General features: G+C 41.2%; 1 protein-coding gene across 2 annotated transcripts in view; it reads right to left on the reverse strand.

Moving 5' to 3' along the window:
• casz1 (castor zinc finger 1) overlaps window positions 1–21,429 on the reverse strand; it is a 175,883-nt gene that overhangs the window by 57,382 nt on the left and 97,072 nt on the right. Inside the window, exon 1 of one of the 2 annotated variants that reach the window (XM_074681912.1) lies at window positions 18,340–18,692. The exons of the other annotated variant lie outside the window; for it this stretch is intronic. Coding sequence (XP_074538013.1) covers window positions 18,340–18,388 — 49 coding nt within the window. The 5' untranslated portion in view covers window positions 18,389–18,692. Of the gene's footprint in view, window positions 1–18,339; window positions 18,693–21,429 lie in introns of those variants that run through there. 2 annotated transcript variants of the gene reach the window in all.

The raw sequence follows: 21,429 nt of genomic DNA on the forward strand, positions 1-21,429 counted from the left end.
AGTAAGAGGGGATAGGGCTGGGGGTGAATCAAGAGGGATCCTTTGGGCAGATGAAGGTAGGAGAGAGGCTTACGGAGCAGAGGTCCTATTTTCAGAGGACTCCTAATCCCGTTAGGGGCCCCGACAGTGGCGCTCTGCTTTCCCAGAGGCCCCGGCGGCTGCAGAGGGGGGAATGGTGGCAGCAGGGGCATATGATGGTTTGGTGGGTGAGAGTCCCGGCAGCATTGTCTGGGTCCAGGCCTTAATTAACTGTCTCTTCAGGGGGTACTGAGGGCCACACTGAGACCCTATGTCACAAATGCCGGCAAGCAATTGGAGGCTTTAAGAGGAAGTGGCATCTCACCCACTGTGGAATGGTTTGAAACCCCGTGGACATTTAATATGGACCCCATACAGCTCAAAGCCATATAGATGTCGCAGGACATTAGCAAGGCTTTTTTTATGGCTGGTTATTAGCTTAGCACAAATTGCACAGGTGGTTGATATTTTTAACAGCTCTACAGACAATCAACTGTAAACTGGAGACAAAAAGTTTAAACACCGTGGTAAAGTAATCTGAAGTCAGGATGGTTTTTAAAGAAGATTTGTATGTTAATATGTTTCTGAATCTAAAGGACAATAAGTTCCATTTCTATTTGTGCGGGACTGGCCAATCTTATTTGTCAGCGGTTAAGTAGCTGTAACAGGCTTTGCCATGGCTGTAATCTGCTTCTGCTTGTTTAGGCTACCTTCAGACAACAGAAGCTGAGAAGTGCTGGTCCGGCAGCCAAACGGGGTCTGAATATGTTACAGTGGCAATTAAACATGTTGGTGTTTGTGCACGCACACAACGGTGTCAGAGGTGCTAAGCCGGGCCAAACATGCCTCATTGAAATGTCCATCTTTGAGCCACCCAAGTTCCTCATCTCCCCCGCCCTCCGACAACCAAGATGCTTCAAGACTGTCAAAAGCATTTTCCACAAAGCTGAGGAGAGGGCAAGGGAAAAAATGGGACCTGCCACTGTCACATGCATACTTGCACATGCACACACACACTTGCAAGGCTGTCAGGTAAATTAGATCTGAAAGCTGACAATTTCTGACCATATTTCCTTGATTATTTCGAACAAATGCACACCAGCCGCTCTAAGGAGATTAAAGTGACATAAAAGTCCCGAGTGGGAGGAGGGAGGGCAGAGAATCCAGGTCACCCCCATTTGTCCCCCTGCCTGACAGCAGCTATATCGCTATCCAATCCAATAAAAGTCCCCCCCTCCTTTTGCTTTAATTAATTTTACAGCTAGCTTGCTTAATTACTTTCAATCAAAATCCTCTTGCCATCACAAAATTAGAAATGGTTCAACTCCATTAGTCTAAATTCTTCATTTACATACACAAAGACTGTCAGCTCTTGCTAAGCAAACGGCCTCCTGCTTGATGAGATTGTTTTTTTTCACACACTCTATCACTCTCTCGCTTACACACATGCGTGCGACTGTAGTGTTAATTTTTTTGAAAGGAGAAAAGTAGCATAAAATTATTTGATCCCTTTACTTAAGACATTTTCTCCCTAATCAGGGTTCAGGTAAGCTGTGGTGCACATCATCCAAGGTAATGAAGAGTTAAGTGTGCATCTCCAACTGTCCAAATTGATTACACCCACAACTCTGTGTAAAACAAAAACTGCTTGTCCATGAACAATGCAGCACATTGTAAAAGCTGCATTTAAGGGATGAGCTGAATAAGTGAAGCAGCTCATGGAAATGGAGCTAACTAGTTCCTTTTCTGGATTAGCAATTATTTCAAAACTAGACAAGCTGCAGATTACTTAGCGACACATCGTGCAAGTGTAAATCTGGCTCATTTGTGGCAGGGTGTCACTAGTCCTGACTGGTCTGTTTAAACTAGCGACACTAGCACTGGGTTGGCTGCTGTGAGCAAAGCAAAGAGATTTTTCAGAAGGGTGAGGGCCCGTGCCCTACCGCCTGATCACTTCAACTTGGCACACAGACATCCTCTCCATCACACACACTGCCTAAGGCCTCCACATCATCAAGAATTAAGGACATGCAGATAGGGTTTGTGCACTGACCAAAGTGAAAACCCAGGCACACAAGCACACCACTGCATGTGCATGAACACATTCACTTATATACTTCACACACACTGGTTGTGCCATAATTAGGTCTAGAGATGAGGGCATTAAACTGGTATAATGCACTCACTGCTGCAGTACACTACCACAAAATATATCGACAATACATCTACGTGCTGATCAGTGACTCCCTCTTTGTCCTCAGTGTGAATGTGTCTGCTAACACAAAAAAACCTCTCTACACAACAGCTTTTGATCTGCTGTGTTTGGATCATCTCATGTTGGCTGCACTTTTAAAAAAGTGAAGTTGCAGAAAAGAGAAGAACAACCTTAAATGGAAAGAGGTGTGAGGTACTTGTAACATTCTCTGGCGTTCCCTGGAAATTCTCTTTAATTAATCTCATAGAAACTACCATCAGTTGGTGTAAGATAAAAAAATCTCTTCTGTGTTGTCCGCTGCATACCACACAGGTCTGACCTGGCCCCTTTACTCCATGTCTGCAATCACTGGTTTCTCTTGCCCTCTTTAACCAGTCCCCATTAACACTGTTAATTATCCAAATCCATCATTCTTGGAGTAAATGAAGACTGCCTCTTTAATTCAATTTAATAGGATCATTTTCCAACTCCTGTTCACTTTAGCCCCAGCTGCCCGCCCACTTGTCCCCCACTGTGTCTCCCCCCCTCGGTATCTTGACTCTCTTGGCTGTGTCTTCTATGGTCTGGCTTGCTCTTTGGTGGAAGAGGAGGCTGATGAGGGCTAAGACTTGATAGCAGCGATGGGCCGACACACTGTTGATCTCTCATGTCTTGTCTTGGCTCGGCTGGTGGCGAGCCGCAGAACAGGGCTCCCAGTCTGCTGTGCGCACTGCTGGCCTGCAACACACACACAAACACACACACACACACACACACACACACACACACACACACACACACACACACACACACACACACACACACACACACACACACACACACACACACTACTGCGAGCACACACACACACAAGCTCACAGTACCAGCCATGCTCACCGGGGCTTAGCTAATCCTGTCACATCAGGCCACGTTAGCTGAATTGAGGCCTTTAGCAGCTACAACCCCCCCGCAACCACCACCTCCATTCACCTCCACACTTTGCCACCACTCCTTCACCGACTCCTCACTTTCCCTCTCTACTTCTCCCTTTCTCTCTCCCTTACCCCCTTGTTCATTTTGCAAGGTCGTGGGTGGCCAACAGCGGCACGCGAGTGGCAAGAGGTGGCATCTGACCCACCCACACTAGTGGACTTAATCTTTTTAGTTTTATTTAACATTCAAAACAAGTGTGGTAAAACAAATAAATAACACCTTAAAAAACTCAGGTGCAACTTTGTAACATGTTTTGCAACACTGTGTTCTGGTCATTTAATATATATATATAATCATATATAATATGATATAAAGTTTTCTGAATCGCAAAAGAAAACCTCAAAGAAGTCATTTTAATGACTAGTGTTACTGTGAGGGATTGGAGTGTACTGTAAGTCACCCCTGTGTTTATAAAATATACAGGTGTCATTTGGTCTTTCCTTGCCTGTAATGTGTCATAGTGGCATCAGGAGCAAAACACATTCTTTTCTGCATTGCCTGGCAGGGGAAACTGGACACTCTTGCCCTTTAATCTGAATTTCAATCCATAAAAACACAGCCATATCAAGACTAACTGTGACTGGTCTTCATATACCTTCTGAGATTTCCCATGCTAAGGCCGGTGATATATTTTCATATACTTTACAAAAAAAAATAATAGAGAGAAAGTAATGCATTCTTACTTAAACAAAGCCACGAGTGCAGACTACTGTGTGAACATGCTGTCCTTTTAATTCTCTGAAGAATGTGTTAAATGTTAGCTTTCTTTATCCCATTATTCAGTGTGAGGGTTAATTTGCCCCCATTTCCACACCACAGCCCCTCCCTTCCCCCCAACTAAACACACTCAAATCCACACATAAGAATGCACACCCAAACACACACGGCGTTCCCTTTAAATTTTTTCCCAGACTTTCATTGTTTAGCCATTTGAGACAGACTCTGGGAGGGTTTCAAATGATTTTAGCCATGATTTAATTTGGTTTGTTAAAGGGTGATGTCAGCACAATGGGAAACGAGCCTCTAAATCCACCACATTCACCCAAAATGCCTAGATGAGATAATCATTGGTGACGTCTACGAAAACACTTATTATATTTGCCCATCGCCTGGCTGAAGCTGTTAAAACTCATCAGTGTTATTCCCATTTTTTTTCTTTGGGAAAGAAAAAAAAATTAGCTCAACTTATAGTCAAAACTGTCACCTCTTTTAAAGGGACAGTGCAACATTGTTGTGGCTGTGGAGAGAGAGTTTATAAATGGAAAAAGACAGAGCAGAGGGCTATCGGGTGTCTATTCAATACTCATTTTGTTTGCACCCAATACTAATTAAATAAAACACGCACAACTTTTTAATTGGTTTTACAGAGATCAACAGATTCTAGGCAGTTGAAAAGTATAGAGCCTGCTGTAGTTATATACATTCTTCATTTGTAAGTACTAATAATAAGCTATTCTTACACACTAAAAACTGAGAATGGGCCGTGCTTGTCCCTCAACTTGTCCATACAATTTAAAAGGGCTTCGGGCTGACAAGGCAGCAAAGGAGATAAGAAATGGATCAACGTGAGCCTTTCTCATGGCTTAATTTATTTTAAATCCAAGCCCTATTTACACACTGCACACCGGCAGGGCTTGTCAGCTCCAACTAGCATTGAGATATTTAAAACCATTAATGCTGTACAGCAGCAGCCTGAGCGTGTATGACACAGGCTGCCACTGCATGAAAAAAAGACAGATCTCTAACTGTCACAGGTTTCACTTTTGAAAAGAGCGTGGCTACAGAAACCATGCAGGCAGACACATTTTTAAATAAATGGCAACAGCAAAACTTTCCTTATTTGAGACAAAAGTTTAAAAAAAGGGAAAAAAAGTTACAAAGTGTGACAAAAGAAAATAGGCTGTCTAATCCTCTTCTAGTGCATGCTCAGGCCAGATTCAGTGTATCTTTAGCACAAGGGCTAGCCCCTTGGAGGCAGGGGTCAGGATATGAAACACAGGCTTTCCGCCTCCCGACAGGATATCCTCATGGATCAGCAGTGGTAGCCATGTTGACCCGCCCCATTATTAAAGAGGCTAATCTGTTCAACATGTCAATGTTAGCACTTTTAGCTGCGATTAATAAAAGAAGACCCCAAGAGTGCTGTGTCGGCTTTTTCAGTGCCCCAGGTTGTTTTCATTTGGTTTGTATTTTTAGTGTTTTCTGCTGTTTGGTAATTCAACAGTCCTCTTATCCCTTATTAGCATAAACAGTGTAAATTATTAACTTTGTTAAAAGAATTATAATCGGCCCTGAATCCTAAGCTCTGTGGAGGCTCTGTGTTTTTCCCTTTCTGCCACTGGCAAAGAGGCAAAATGGCACTGCAGATACCATTAAAGCAAATGTAACTTTATATTTTATAGATACAGAACAATGTGCATGTGATGCCTGACTTTGTGGCCTTTTATGTGATGTTAAAAACGTATGGCCCAGTGGCTTTCACAGGCTGGTAGTAATAGAACTGCTGCTAACAGACTTGCTTTCTAAGTGCCTGGTGCTGTGTCTTAATTTGTAATCTAGTCAAACCAATTGTCCGCTAGCTAAAAAGGTCACCGAGACAATAGACTACACAGCCTCCCGCAATGTAGAGAAAGCCCAGGGTGTCTTTTGTAGCTTTTTAACCAAAGATGTAATTAAGACACCTTCATCTTCAGGGGTGAGAAGGGCACCAACAAGAGTCTGCGGGAAACACAAGAGCAGATTCACTTTACTGGGAGTAGAAGTGAGACGCAAACTAATACGAAGCATTTGGTTAGAGGTGAAAAGCACCCGTCTCCACAGCAAAATGTCACCTCTGAGGACATTTTCAACATTTACCTGCCCGTGCAGTCAGCGTGTGATTTCATACGTTGCGACCAACGGCTGTGTTGAGAAAAGCTTGTTGGGAAAAACTGAGTGATGCAAAGCAACACAGGAGAGGCAGAGGGGGGGACTTAAAGGACGTGATTTATCTGGGCTTGATTGCGTGTTAATCGAGGTTACGTGTATTAAGTGGAATCTAATTGGAACAGACACTGGCAGTCTGACAGATCGACATGATGCAGATGGATTGAGGGGGGAGAAAGGGGGAGTAAGGGAGACAGGGAAAGGAAGAGAGAATGGGAGAGAAGTGTGGGAGAGGAAGCAGAGCAGAGGCAAAAGAAACATCATTTCACCGCTACTGTACACGACCAAACAGAAAGACTTTTTTGACTCCAGACAGTGGAATAAAACCAGCAGATTTTTGGAAACAGCTGAATGACAAGAAAGAAGTCTCCACCGTTCAGCTAGTCTCACTTTCTTCTAATGATTGGCAGCTGATGAGACATGTAACCATTCTAGAGGAGGACACACACGGGCGGGATTGTGAGTGACAGGGCACAGTGCTGGAGCCCCCACCCCCTCCCCCTCCATACCCCCTCCAGTTGCCACAAACATTCATTTCTGATTTATTAGAAAAGAGGAGAAAAAAACAACCCACTAAGAACACACAAGGTAAAGTGGTCGAGTGACAGCTGCTGGACAATTTTCACCTCCACAAGGAGACGAGCAAGTGTTCCTCCTGACTCTTTGCTCTTCTTGACAGGCAACAACTGTTCTGAAGGCCCTCTCCTCTCCCAAAATCTGAAGTATTTAGCTAGTGTGCTAAATGACCCTTTCAAATGTTACCAGAGTTATAGACCGTAAGAGATGACCACCTGTTAAGGCCAAGCAACTGCTGACTTGAAACTTATACACCACAGGCTGTATGGACAAATAAGGAGAACACAGTTTGAAGAAAAGGTCAACAGAAAAGACAGAGATTTAAATCTGAAAACCAGGTGTCGCATTGGCATAGTTCCTGTTATTATTCCTCTAAATTGGTCAGTGTGGCTATAATTGGTAATAATGAGGGAGACTAAGTGTGAGTGACACAAATGGCCTCCAAGAAGAAAAGCCCAGGAGCAAAAAATGACTGTCACAGTGCCATTAACTAAATCTAGGTTAAAAATACAGTAGTTCCCAACAAAAGGGTCACTTGGAGTGTGGTACAGATGAAGGTTACCGAACTGTTCTTTAAAGCTTAAAAAAGAACTAGATATAAATTGTGAATAATGAGAAAACTGAAGAAGGGCTAGAGAAATACAGGTAAAGACAAAATAAAGACAGCAATTGTGGCATAATTTAGGAGCCGTTCATAGGCTACTACAGCACTCAAAACTTCACTCATCAACACAAAATGCCCAAATTGTTCTCGACATGATCCCGTCACAGCGCAGAGACAGAGGAGTTGCTTCGGTCATCCGCTGATTTGATCCATTATGACTGTTACACTAATGGCATTAATAAGGGCAAAACTGCTATTTTCAAACACAGAATTTCCATTCCCTCCATTTTGCTTTTGCCTTTTCCTCCTTCATCGTTCAAACCCACTGTGTAAATAAGTGTGTGTGCAAAGAGGGGGCATGAAATGGCTATAAGGTCATCTCTATTTTCCAGGCTTGGTGTAGAATGTCTTTGGATTGCAACATTTTGCATGGTTTAAAAACAACAACATGAGCTCTGAAACTTGACTCCATGCTAATTTTGATGGCCTGACCACAACGTTGTATTCACCAGTGGACTCTGATAAAATGTCCTGAGTCCCTTTAAAATGTGTGAATACATTTTAACCCACGTTTTCTGTATTTGCATTTAGTTTTGAAAACTAGAAAGCAAAAGGACATGACTCTGTTTCCTTAATGCATATGATTTTTGTGAAAGAGAAGCTTTGAATTTTTTTTTTTTTTTGACATGTCTACAAGTTACCTGTACATCTGTGCTGATTGGGAGTGTATGTGTGCACGTTCAGCCCTCATCAGCCTCTAACATTGAGAGGAATGACACTCTGTGATCAAGGACATGAATTGCCCATTGATTTTTAGGGCCAGCTTAACTATCCATTCCAATTGATTTTTAGCTTTGCTGGGTGTGCGAGTTATGGCAGTTTTAATGTATCATCTGTATGTGTACTCATCACCCACCACAACAGGATTTACAATAGTGTGTGGGAAATTAATACAAAACACTGAGTGCAACTGCAAGAAAGGGACTTTTATTTTATTATCTTGGTTTGTTCTGTAACCCAGACATGACTCTGTGAAGGATCCTGTGCTATTATAAGGAGAGGAAAAAAAAACCTTTAACATACTTTTTTTTATATATCTGAGCTATTATCTTCCATTGTAAATGATCTTTTGAGAATAACCTGTTTTATTTTTTTATCTTGATGAATTCATGGAATATATGGTCAAACCAAGTGAATGAACTTCAGTCCCCTTTATTGATAAGCAGTGTAATTTAAAGCATGAATTTCAGCAGGAAAATAGAAACTTGCAGACATTTAAAGAGAGCTTATGTCCCTATAGTGCAATAACACATGTATCATGGCTTTGCAAAAAACTATTAGAATAGCCTCAGCATTTAGAAAGATTTTGCCATTCATATCACTCATTAATTAACAATTACTATTAATTATCAATGGTTTGATGATGTAAGAGACAAAGTCAGAGCAATTTGATCCAAAAGGCTGTCTAAAGTCATCTGTCAGGTAGAAAGTCATTAAAATAGGGGCTCGTTTTCCTGCACAAGGCTTAGGTTTCACTGAGGCACGGATACATTTCTATTCTTTAGCAAAAGGCTGTGCTCTCATATGATATCATCTCCTTAGGAACATTACCCTCAATAGAGTGTCTTTTTTGTCTTTTGTGTGTTTCTCCTATTTAAATGGCTCTTTTTTTTTTACCAAATGGTTTGGGTGAAGCGGTCCTCTCTGTGAGGTAACTGCCTTTTGTTCAGTGAAAAAGGACTGCATAAAGAACACTTTACTCCATCCTTTTAAAAAAACAAGTCTGCTTAATTAATGTTTTACAAGTGCTGCTGTATTCTTCGTAAAAAAAAAAAAAAAAAAAAAAAAGCCTCTATCAAAGCCGGCAGGTTCAGATTACGTACGCTAATTGAAATTCTGAATTTCTAAGCCAACTTCTTTTTTTCCCCTGCTCGTGCTCTTTCTCCCTGTGCACACAATAAAGCCTAGTGTTTTGTAGTCCACAAATGACATCAAATCATCTAAGTAATATGGGCTTTTCTTTTTTTCCTGTATTCTCATGTTCTGCTAGTGGGTTCATGAGACAGCTTAATAAAGCAGTAAATGCTTGGGGAAGCCTGAGAGCCTATGTGAGTGTTTAAGTGTGTATGTGTGTGTGCGTGTGTGTGTGTGTGTCTGTGCACACGCATGCTCTCATGTTTTACCTCCATCAGGGACCTCAAAGCAGAAGGCAAAGCCTGGTTCCACACTCAAGCAGATATTTCCCAAAGAATAAAGCGAGAATAAGCCCGTGAACAAAAGAGAATGAGTAATATAGCAACCAAAGCCAAAACTAAGACACTTATCTCATAGGTTGACATTGATAGAGCCTGTATTAATACAGTCTAAACTAAATGAATGGAGCATAATTTACAGGTTACACATGAATTAGGTGCAGGAGGAAGGCGACTGTGTGAACAGCTGCAGGTGTGGAAGCAGCACGGATGAGGCCGAGTTTGAACAACCATCCCAGACACCAAACAGCACAATAGAGGAAACACGGCTTTCTACGCACTGGTGACAATGATCTGAGATGAAGTTGGAGATCGGATCAACTGGGATATGAAACAAAATCTTTCCAGCTCAGCTCAGTCTGCATATACAAACATGTTTGTTTTCTGGGGGAATGTTTCAGCCTGTACCACCGTAAGTTTTTATCAAACTAAGGTAGCTGGAGCAGGCAATTACATAAATTACAGATTTAAAAAAAAAAACAACCTTGATCACCTTTGTTCTAGGTTAATCATTGCAGGGGGGGAAGAGCTGCTTCTCTTCTTTTATATTTACCCAAACTCCCCCCTTTCAACAAGGTAATATTTTATTGGCTTGTTTTGCAAGCGTTATAACTTTGCATTCTTCTCCCAAGGTCAGTTTCTAGTGCACCATGAGAAGTATTTACACACAGGGCTTTTCAGGTCAGTTCCATTGTATTTACATCAAATAATTTTTGATAAGGGATGTAAAAGAACTATAAAACTAACATCATAAACGGGAGAGGTGTAGCTGAAATAAGGACAAAAGATCAACGGCTGAATTTTCCCTTATCTTGAACACGTTGATATTTTCGAGTCAACTCTCTTAACCCCTCCTCTCCCTCCCCCTCCTGTGCCACCCCACGCTTCTCCCCCTCTCGCACTGAGCAGAGTAGAGGCACCGACTTGTTAGATTTAGTCCAATGGCTTCCCAGTGCGGCCAGCAAGCAAGCTCTTGTTTCATAGAGAAGTACCTCCCCTGTTATCTCCCCAGCACTATAATCACTTAACAAAGACTTGGGCATTTGCACAAATTAAAACATCAATAATGCATAAGTGCTTTTCAGTTTTGAGCTGTAGTGTCCCTGTATTGGGATGAAATACCCCGTCTGCCAGTGGAAAAACTGCTCGCCATCTTCTGTCCCACAAACGACTTAAAGAAGCCGCAGCCCTGCTTTGAGCAACAATCTCCCTTCTCTTGAAGTTGAGGCTGAAGCTGCGGTGAATATTTGGGATCTGCTTTGGTAACGGGACAAAATGGCTGGGCTGAGTGGGATGCGGAAGTTGTTTTAGAGCAAGAGGCAATAAGTGGTGGTGGTGCATCAATGCAAACAGGCAACACCCTTGAGTGGCGCAGCGTGGCATCCCTCCATAAACAACACCACCGCCGTGTCCCCGACATTTATGATTTGTGGTCAGAATGGCAACACAGGCCTGATTCAAATCCAAGTCTGCATGTTTGCCCTATCGTTACATGGCTAAATCTGCCCCACCAAGTCTCTTATTTTCCCAGATGAAAACACCAGACGGTTCATATGGTTGACAGAAAGCTTCCCTTAAAACAAGTCATATGAGAATTTTACACTTGGTGGAAGGGAAGGAAAGGAGGGGGGATCATGGGAAAGGAACTTAGTGACACTTTGAAACCAAGATGGTGTTCAAGCTACTGTTTAATTTGAGAAAACAAACCTCCTTCATATTTATTACTGCATTTGTGAATATGAAGTGTTTTGAGCTGACTATGGAGGTTGGAGGAGTTAAATATTATTATCGGACCAGTAAATCCATGACCGGTACTGTTCCAACACCAACAGAGGACGACGCTTCCTATACAGATGGCCTCAAGGACAATTAGCAGTAATGATTGGTTGCCACATAAATGAGGGAAATTCTATTTGCAACTGCACTTGCTGATGATCACAGACCAAATGCCTCCGACAATAATATGGATGGCTGCTTTAAACTTAAATGTTACTTGTTAGTGGCAGTTAAATACATAGAAGTGGTTAAAAAGTGCAGTTTCTTGTGTGAAAAAAAATAAGGGAAAGCAGAATTTTTAATCAAAACAAACAGCGCTATCATGAGGAATAAAAAGATGAGACGAATAGCGCAGAGATCTAAAATATTATCTCCTCAATCATATCCTTTTCCCCCAGATATCTTCATTTCCCCCTCCTTTCTCTGTCAGTTAGTCTGGCAAACAATCCCCTTGTTAGCAAACTGTTAAGACAGCCGCTTGGTACACAAATTGCGCTCGACCAAGCGAATTTGTTTTGCAAGGGTGACCTGTTTAATCATCTCATTTTCTTTGGCGGACATTTATTCATCTGGTTTCCACGGTTACAGAGAACATTAAGGGGCTACAGTAATAAGGCTGGAGAGTCAAACAGGTAATAAAAAAATTAACGCCATTTTCCAGCAGCCGAGGACAGTGGGTGAAATGAATCAAGGGAGAGGGGAGAGAAGCAGCGGGGGGAGGAAGGGGTGGGGTGTGAAGGGGGGGCTCCAATATTGTCCAAACAATAAGCCTTAGCGGTTATTTTACTCTGTAGATCAGCTGGTGCTGTTATGGACATGACACTTTGGGCACAGAGCAGGAGAGATAAAGCTTTTAAAGTGGCCCTGCTCCTTTTTTATTGTCATTTAGCGATTACATATCAGAACAATTAAAAGTTAGCTTGAGATATCTATTAACTTTGCTCTTTTTTATTTCTCTTGTGCTTTACAGAGAAGATTATTTGAACTCCTGGCAATGCAACGTGTCAATAACATGCAAGGGACAATATGACATTTGGATACCCTGGTGAGAAATGTTGCATAGTCCTCCCATGTTGAATCATGTCGTCATTTGAACAAGTGAGCAACAGAGGATGATTAAGAAAAATAACATTGGAGGAATTAAAGCTCAGCTTTCCCAAATCATTAAAAAACCCCAAGACCTACACACCAATTGAAGAGTTCAACTTCTTGCCAAATATAGAAAATTCCGACACAATAGAGGGAACAGGTGCTGAGGGCCCACATAAAGTGACGAAGCCAAAGAGCCGGGTTGCTGCTGAATGCCAAATAAGGCAGTGAGACATGCTGCACCAAGGCACAAAACAAGCCACTGTAAGTGCGGTTTTCCACGTCTGATGACTGTCACTGATTCCCCAACAAACTCTACTCCAAAATACACTTTTCTGAGTATCAAAAATTTTCTAGGCTTTTTTATGCTTTAATAAGGTCGAACAAGAGAAAACAAGCAACAAATTTGATGCATTACTCATCTCCACTCCTTTCAAAAGTATTTCTAATTTGACAGCAGGGCTTTGGCACTCCTAAAATATGCACAAACGTTCTCAACCTAACCCTTAATCATTTAAATCGTCTGGTTTAACCTGTATTTGGGCATTTTCCAACTCTGCCAACACCTGTCCCCCACCCTTGTGAAAAACAAACCAAATTGAATTCTTTCTTTGTTTGCTGTCGTGTTACTTGTATATACGTTGTTCAGGGGGCGGCTCCGGAGTGACTGAGGTCGGAGAGGGAAGCACAACTGATGGAAGACAACGTGTCTCAAGAGAGGGAGGGAAAAAGAGATGTCAGCCGACCTGGCCCTACACACAAACACACACACACATGCGCGCTCAGAGAGAAGAGTGCTAAAACATCAAACACAACCCCACTCACGTGTCCCCCCCAACACACAAGCCCAGAGAAATAAACTCTTGTCATACATGTGGGGTGAAATCACAAAAAGGGGACAGAGAAAGGACAGCAGTGAGAGAAGAAAAAGGCTAAGCTGTGGCTATGGGACTGCCAACTGTTCTGCTAACAGCCTCTTAACAGGTGTGGGCTCTCCAACCATGTAATCCTATCAAGTTACCAAGTAAAAAAAAAAGGAAAGAAATCCGGCAAACTGCAAACTCCTGAGCTCTTCCCCGCTCTCCCCCTCTCCCTCTGCTCTTCTCTGTCTTTCTCCCTCTTTTTCTGTCTCTATCGGCAGTGACAGAAATGAACAGCTGGGCTTCAGATTTATCATGTACAGACAGTAATTATTGCTGCTGCTGCCTGCTACTGACCCCAGTGAATAGAATGTCACATGAAAAAACACACGGCAGAAGGGGAACCTGAAGTTGAGGGGTGCCGGGTGGGGGGTGCCGTGTGTGTTTGTGTGTGACACAGTAGAGAGAGGAGGGCAGTGTTTGAACGTCACTACGTTGCTGTTTGCTGTCAATTATGGAGGAGGACAGGGGTATTGGCTCTGTAACTCCACAGAGCAAACATTTTCTCACATACAGTGAAGTTGACAGGGAAAACGGCTTGTTGTTTACTTGTTTTTTTTCTTTCTTGCTATCAAAAATGAAGACAGAAAGTACAGCAGGGGTTGAATTCCTGTCAAGGAAAAAGGTGTCAGGGAAATGAAACTATAATGTGTTTAGCTCAATGGTGAAGTGAGAGGACAGATTTTTTAGCACCTTGTCTTCTCATCTTTGAAGTTTTTATATTGCACCTAGAATTAAATAAAGACAGTAACACTTATTAATAAATTACAGGAAAGCCACCAATGTTGGAGCACACAACGTGTCTTTTTGATCATATCAACCTGGTCTGACCCAACGTGCAGAGATAAGAGGGTCAGGAGATAAACTATCAATTTATTTCACATGCCTATCACTGTCCTGTCTTTAGATAGTTGACCCTGAATCTGCTGCTTTGCTACACATTAAGTATAAAAGTTGTTATCTGTCACATATCGTGTCCACTAACCTTCGTACAGGCTGGTCCACACCTTAAAGACCCCCTGCCACATTTAAAAGGATTAGTCACCACATTTTGTGCCGGCTTAATCTCTCTTTCAGCTGGCCTAATAAGTGTGTTTCGATAAGCGAAGCATGCAAATTCATTCATGGCCAGTGGAGACCACGCTTTCAGACAAACGCGCAGAGTCTTCCACTCTGCTAATTACCTCTTCATTTTCCCCTTTTCCCCTCTTATATAGCATATCAGCAGCTAAAGATTATTCTGCCCCCTTACTTTGCATGAAATTATAATTTCATATAAAAGATTAGGAAATTGACTCAAGGAAAAAAAAAAAAAGTCTCCGGAAGCTTCTCTCTTGACTCTGCACATAAGAACACATGACACGGCAAATTCAGCAGTGAGATTAAAGGCAGGATTTCTTCTCGGCTTGTTACGCTGAGAAAGGCGACTGAGAAATGTGGAGAGAAAGGGACTTTTTTTTTTCTTTCTTTTTTTTTTTTTTAAAAAAAAAGACATGATAAAAATTTCTTTCCAATAAGGAAGATCATTTATAATTAACTGCCATCCCTTTGTAGATAGTATAATTAAAAAGATTATTTTACCATTTCAATTTCCCTTAATTCTTGTAGACAGCAGTTTAACAAACATGCATTATCTGTGATAATAAAAACTTGGCCTGTTATATTTAAGATGATAAAGGCAATGAAGACCCAAGGTGCAACCTGTTTATCATTCTGGAATATTTCTTCACCGAGTATTAATTAGGCCATTACTCCAGATTGGTGACGGGGAGCTTTGAGGTTTTAATTAGGTGCTGGCCACTGCATGAGTGCACAGGATTGAAGAAAGGGGGTGGTGATGCCACTTGCCTTGCTCCTGGCCCATATCAAGTAGCCCTGAACACTTTGGCTATTGCGGCAAGATGCATGGCAGCCCACGTGCATCTGGAGTTTATTTGATCGTTTGATCTCTAATGTTTCCTCTTTCTACAAGGGAAAAAAAGGCCAGTTGGTGTGATTTGGGTATTAAAAGACAGGGGTTAAGGTAATTACGGTGTTGGGTGGCTTGTGTCTGATGACTGGGCACATGCTCAATCAGGACTCAGCTGTCCCTCTCTTTCTGTCTACTCCCCCAAAACACACACACACACACACACACACACACACACTCTAACACACACACATCTCCCTCCCCTTGTCTGCTGTCTATGTTCCCCCCTTTCTCTCCCCCTGCCACTCTGCTAAAACCAGGCATAACACACACAGCCTCGCGTAACATCCATCAAATGCTGAGAGCGGACCATAAAACTACACAAACATATACGCTCTCATTAACTACTGTATTTGACACTTCTTTAATACTTCTTCTCAGATGTGAGTGTAAAGAAAAATAAATTCATTTAAAGAAGTAAGTTTTGATGCAAAAAATTAAATAAAATAATCTTTTCAAATTATGTTAAGTTTTAACCTGAAAAAGAAGAATTCTTGTTTTTCAACATCTCAGAAAATAAGAAAGAATAAAACAATACAGGGATTTTTTTTTTTTTCAAAATTGAATTCAAACTAACTAAAAGAGAGTAAATGAAAATCATTCAGGGTTTTTAAAATGCAAATATTAGTGATCAGAATTATTTTTTGTCAAAAAAAAGAAGTCTTTGAAAAATAATGTTTGAGAAAGCGAGTGTTTTTCCTCGGTTGACAAGGCGATACTAATCACCTCGTTGCTGTGAAGCACTCTTCCCTGACAAGGCTCCTTAGACTACAAGGATCCCCCAGGAGAAATCGGCATGAAAGAGGTTAAAGACAATGACTCGAATTTTTTTTTCCACCAAATGTCTCCCTGTTAAATTTATTTCAAAACTCTGTTAATCTGCTGTACACAACATTCCCATTAGCATAGCCCAGCCCCCTAATAAAAATTCCGGCTAGTTTAATTAAAAAATGTAAATTTACTGTCATCTGAGGAGCAGCAGAAATAGGAGTGCAACAGCATATTTTATTGCTTAAGACATCAAATTGATTCAGGTTATTGCTAAATTGTGATAAAAGGTTATTGAGGGCCTTCAGAACCGGGCTTGTTTTTCTCCCTCGTTTCATCCTGGTTTTTGTGGAAGGCCGTAAAAGATGGAGAGGGCCACAAAGGGTTAATGAGACAACTCAGTGAGGGAGAAGGTAATCAACATTATGACTCATAGGAGGGTAGAAAAACATTTTCCGAGCTGACGAAAAGTTTGAAATTAGGGTGTGTCACGATTATACTTGTGCGTGTTTGTTATTTTAAACTATAATATAGGACACCTTAAATAACCGAGCCCTTGTGTATTTCTCTCATGTGTTTGTCAAACACTGTGGTCACAGTGGTCTACTATACAGTCTCACTGAGTTTTCTTTTTTTAAAGTATCATCTTGGGTTCCTTTTTTATTTTTAAAATACATTAGATATGTAGAAGTTAAAAAAGCTGAAACTCTTTACATAATGTCCAGAGAGACAAGTGGAACAATTAGAAAGAACAAAGCAGGGTTAAAGAAGAGACAGAGAAAGTACATAACTGGCATACTGAGGTACTAAAAATAACAGCCTGAAGCAAAACGTGCTGCATTGAAGTTTGAATTATAGTTTTTTCCCTAAAACACACAAAAAACAAAAATAAATTATCCTGCAAATAGATATTTTTAGAACGTCCTATTTGTAATTTTTTACACTCTGACATCATTTTAAAAGTAATTGTCTCGTGAAAATCCACACAACCATTCCCAAATATTTCTATACTTCACGATTAAAAAATAAATTAATAAAGGATGGATACCATTTTAAAAAGTTGAAACGGAATCTAAAATGTTTTTACAAAGTTTAAGTAAACTCACCAAGTCCTTCAATGTATGTAAGGTGCAAAAAATGAAATACAGAGTGACTATTAATACACACACACACTCTCTCACACACACACATGTATGAAGGAAGGACGACACTCATTGCATGCAAACAGTGATTACACGCGCATACACCCAAACGCAGACTGAACTAAATGTGGATGTGAAATATAACTTAATCTGAAACAAAAACCACAGCTTTCTTTAAATTCAAGTGCAGATGAGAGTGACGCTGACAAGTATGAAGCGTAAGCCAGATATAACAGATCAAGTTTGCTCTACCAGAAGTATGTGGAGAATGGCTGTTGTTGATCAGACAGTTACAGATCTGTTACGATTTTAAAAAGTCACAGGTGTGTGTGAGTGTGTGTGTGTGTGTGCACTATGAAACTGCTGAGCAAGAACTGTTTTTAGAATTACAGTAAAAATGTTTCATGTTATAATTTTAGCTACTTTAATTCATTTGGTTAATCAGAGTGTTACCATTTTTATGTGACACACAGTAATGTGCAGTGTGTTTAGACATTAATTAGAAGTACCTGGAAAGGTGTTCGCACTACTCCTGTTCCCTTTACATGTGTGACAACAAAAGCAACACAACAGTTTGTTTGCTTTGTCCCCTTGGCAACAAACCCTTAGGCCATTCAGCGTACCCTAATGGCATTGCCAGTGCCTCTCTGGGTGAGCCCAATACCTGTGTTTTCACTGTTGGAAAGGTCGGCTGATTCAAAAATATGTAACTAGATGAAGGAACTAAAAAAGCAGAAAAACACAGATGAAGAGAAATAAAAAGGCTGACAGGGAGAAGTTGTCGCCTCATGTCCTACAAGAGAAATACACGCTGACAAGAGAAAATGAAACTGGCTTTGTGAACTTTCTTTACATGTGTGCTGCATGTTACACAGAAACATGAGCCGTGAGCCGGAGAAACAAGCAATAATATTTGATATTGCAGTCACCTTTGGGCACTGTCAAAGAGCTATAAATAAGGGTGTCGCAACACTTGGGTATACGTACGGGCTGGCACATAGTTTAATCATGAACTTCCCCTCTCAGTATATTTAGTCAGAGATAAAGACACACCTTAAACTGTCAGCTAATAAAACATATCTGGCAAAGATACAAAAGAAGAAGAGTACTCACCATATTCAGGGAAGTCGAAGTTAAATCCTCTCAGACATGTAACTTTCATAATATTACTCAACTCTGTTAGAAAGTCATTCGAATGTTGGTTGGTGAAGGGGGGAAATAAAGCGGAAAAGTAACTAGATAAAAAAGGCTTCCTTCAATCATGCACTAAACTCCTTGACATGTAATCTGTCAATAGTTTGTTGCTGAGATAATGCCGGCTGCCACGAGCAGATTTGATTGGCAGCTTAGGGTCTGGCCCCTCCTTCCTGTGGTTTGACGGGGGGTAGGTGAAAGAATACGGAGCCTCCCCCTTCTCTGCTCTCTCTCCCTCTCCTCGTGTTGCTCTCTCTCTGCTTCTCGAGCGCTGCCTCTCTGTCTCTCACTCTCTGCTTTGCCCCCATACACACACACACGCACAGACCAAGCTGTTGGTGATGTTGTCTGAATAGGCTGATAGGAAATTATGGCAGAGGAGCCGGAGCAGTTTTTTTCTCCCTCCCTCAGTGGGCTGGCCTTTTCCATCTTTGTGGTCTTCTAGCCTTTCAACTCTCTTGGGGTGGAGCCTCGACTGCCTCTATTCAAATGAGGAGAGCACCACACTTTAAAAAGAGGTTTTTGGAAGGTAGAAACCCTGTTTTTGTTTTACTTTATTATACTTTATTGGGCACAAGTATTTGAAGCTTTTAAATGGATTAAATACAGCGTGACTGTGGCAAAGCTGCTTTGTAAACACAAACATTTCCTTGTTGTAAAGTTCTACTAGAACGCATTCTGAGCCACTCTGCTACAAATTGATCATGAAATCACCAAAATGAAATTTCTCTCAATGTAAAGATAAGAAAATACACAAGTATGTGGATTTCAGACTAGTTACGGGATCGATGTTTGTGCTGTTGTGTTTTTGCCACAGGCGTCAAGTGTTTTTATATTTGACAAAAATATTACTCATGCACTTAAGCTTTGAGCAAATAACACTCTTACTTCTCTCACAAAACACAGATCTTTTTTTGAGTGGCTAGTAGTTTACTTTTTAGCCTCTCTGCTTCATAGCTTTCTCTTCTCTCTTTCCCTCCCTTTGATAAGCTATCAGTTTTCATTGTAATTTCAGGTGAAATGATAAACGGCAGCCGTTACCAGGTGACAATGAATACTTTATAAGACAAACCCCTTATTTGCCTGGCAGTTCCTTTCGCAGTGGCATGCAAAGTGCCTCTCTGGACCATTTGAACATAACACATGTACTGTGTACATACTGCTCTGTTACAAAAAAGGTGAAATTAATAGTGAGGAAAAGTTTAAACATTCAGATGTCATAGGCAATTTCTCTTACAACAAAACACTTTGAGGAAAAAGGAAATGAATTCTTGATGGCCCAGAAGTAAACTACAATAATACAAAGTCAGTTCCTGAGTGCTTTCAAAGTTTAAAGGATGTTCATAACACAGGTTTTGGTAGATTTTGAATTTATAATCACACAAACCTGTTTATAATAATAAAAGGACAGGTATTATATAACATTTGTCTCACTCCCTAACACATGTGAGACAAATGTTTTTACACAACTTTTTATTACAAGGTTCCACCTTTGAACTGTCAGACTCAAAAAACATAATGCTATGTGGATTATTCAGACCTGTTTAACACAAGGCAAGTCCGTCATCCCTAGGTGTTTTGTGTTCTCAACAAAATCTAAAACTGAAATCAGAAATAACTGCTAACACAACAGCCATGATAAAACTTTTCTTCTCTGCTTTCTACTTTAGGCTCTGTGCACATTAACCTAACACCTCAGAAGTCATGCTCAGTGCCCTCCTTTTTTGTTTAACATAACAACAGCAGATTGTAGAGTTCTTAAAGTTGGTAAACTAAGAATTCCTGAAGGTATTTTTTTATATATAATTTGTGTGTGTGTGTGTGGGGGGGGGGGTTGGGGTAAAGTTGAATTAAATTATTCTGTGGGCTGAATATTCTGATAAATATCAACGTGACAGTCACTGTCCCAATTCCTATTCTAGCAACTATGCCAGCTGTGTAAACAGTCTTGTAAATAAATCAGGACTAAGCGAACCTAATGCCGTCTGTACCTGCTTCACGGATCTTTTCATGTTTGGTAGAAATGCTGTGTAAAATTGACTGTTTCATTATTAACTGAGGCTAAACAGAGAGGAGAAAGGGGGGCTTGGATTTTCTGCATAAACATGGAATAAAAGTAGCCTCTTGTGGCATAAAAAAAACTGCTGTTTGTACTCCTGCTGCCTGTTTGATTGCATGTTTGTTTGTTGTTGTATGTTGTTGTATGTTTCCTTTGAGAGTCTGTAACCTCCGGCGCAGGGTTGATACGCATCATAAGTAACCATGAAGATCTAGTCCGGTTAAAACGGATCAAGAATGATGCTGAACTTGTTTAGCAATAATATATTAACATGAGAGTAATTCAAAAAAGCTCTTCAGTTTACATTTGAACCAGTTTTAAATATAGTTTGTGAACACTGTGATGCTTTGTTGAACATGAATGAAGCAAAACTTTACATAGGAAAAGAGAATTACTACAGTATGTCTAAACTCGATGTGGACGATGTTTCACTTTGCAGAATAATTTCTATTGATGTCCACAGGAGGGAAGGTTTGCAGTTCATGCATTTCAGCCCTCTGGCCTTCAAGCTGCCATCTTTGGGGGTGAAACCATTACTTTCAAAAGGAGCTGTGGGGCTTTTCGTTTGATGTGGTCTGAGGGTATTGTATGGATGCATGCGGGAGAATGTTGAGGGCAAGGTGGAGTGTGTATGCGTGTGAGTGTGTGTGTGCACGCTGCCGTGCATGTGACATGGCAGGGGTACATCAGTCAAAGGGCCGCCAGGCCAGACGTTTGGCTGCCCCTGACAGTGCACTCCAGGAGGGGCTGGTCTGGTGAAGGGCCCACTCCGAGTCCTCCATTCCCCAGGACAAAAGCCAGGGCCGCTTGATAGATGTGAATTCAGTGGCTTTTGTGCCCAAAGCCCAGAGACATGCCGAGTGAGAAATCTGACCTTTGCCGAGAGTCAGATTGTGTTTTTGAACCCCTCTTGCTGTCTCTGGCAGTTTGGGGCAAAGAGTGACTGAGCG

Source organism: Halichoeres trimaculatus, unplaced genomic scaffold (genome assembly GCF_033239565.1).
Source record: "Halichoeres trimaculatus isolate MK-OKI-2021-1 unplaced genomic scaffold, fHalTri1.1 fHalTri1_scaffold_11, whole genome shotgun sequence".
Taxonomy (NCBI): Eukaryota; Metazoa; Chordata; class Actinopteri; order Labriformes; family Labridae; genus Halichoeres; species Halichoeres trimaculatus.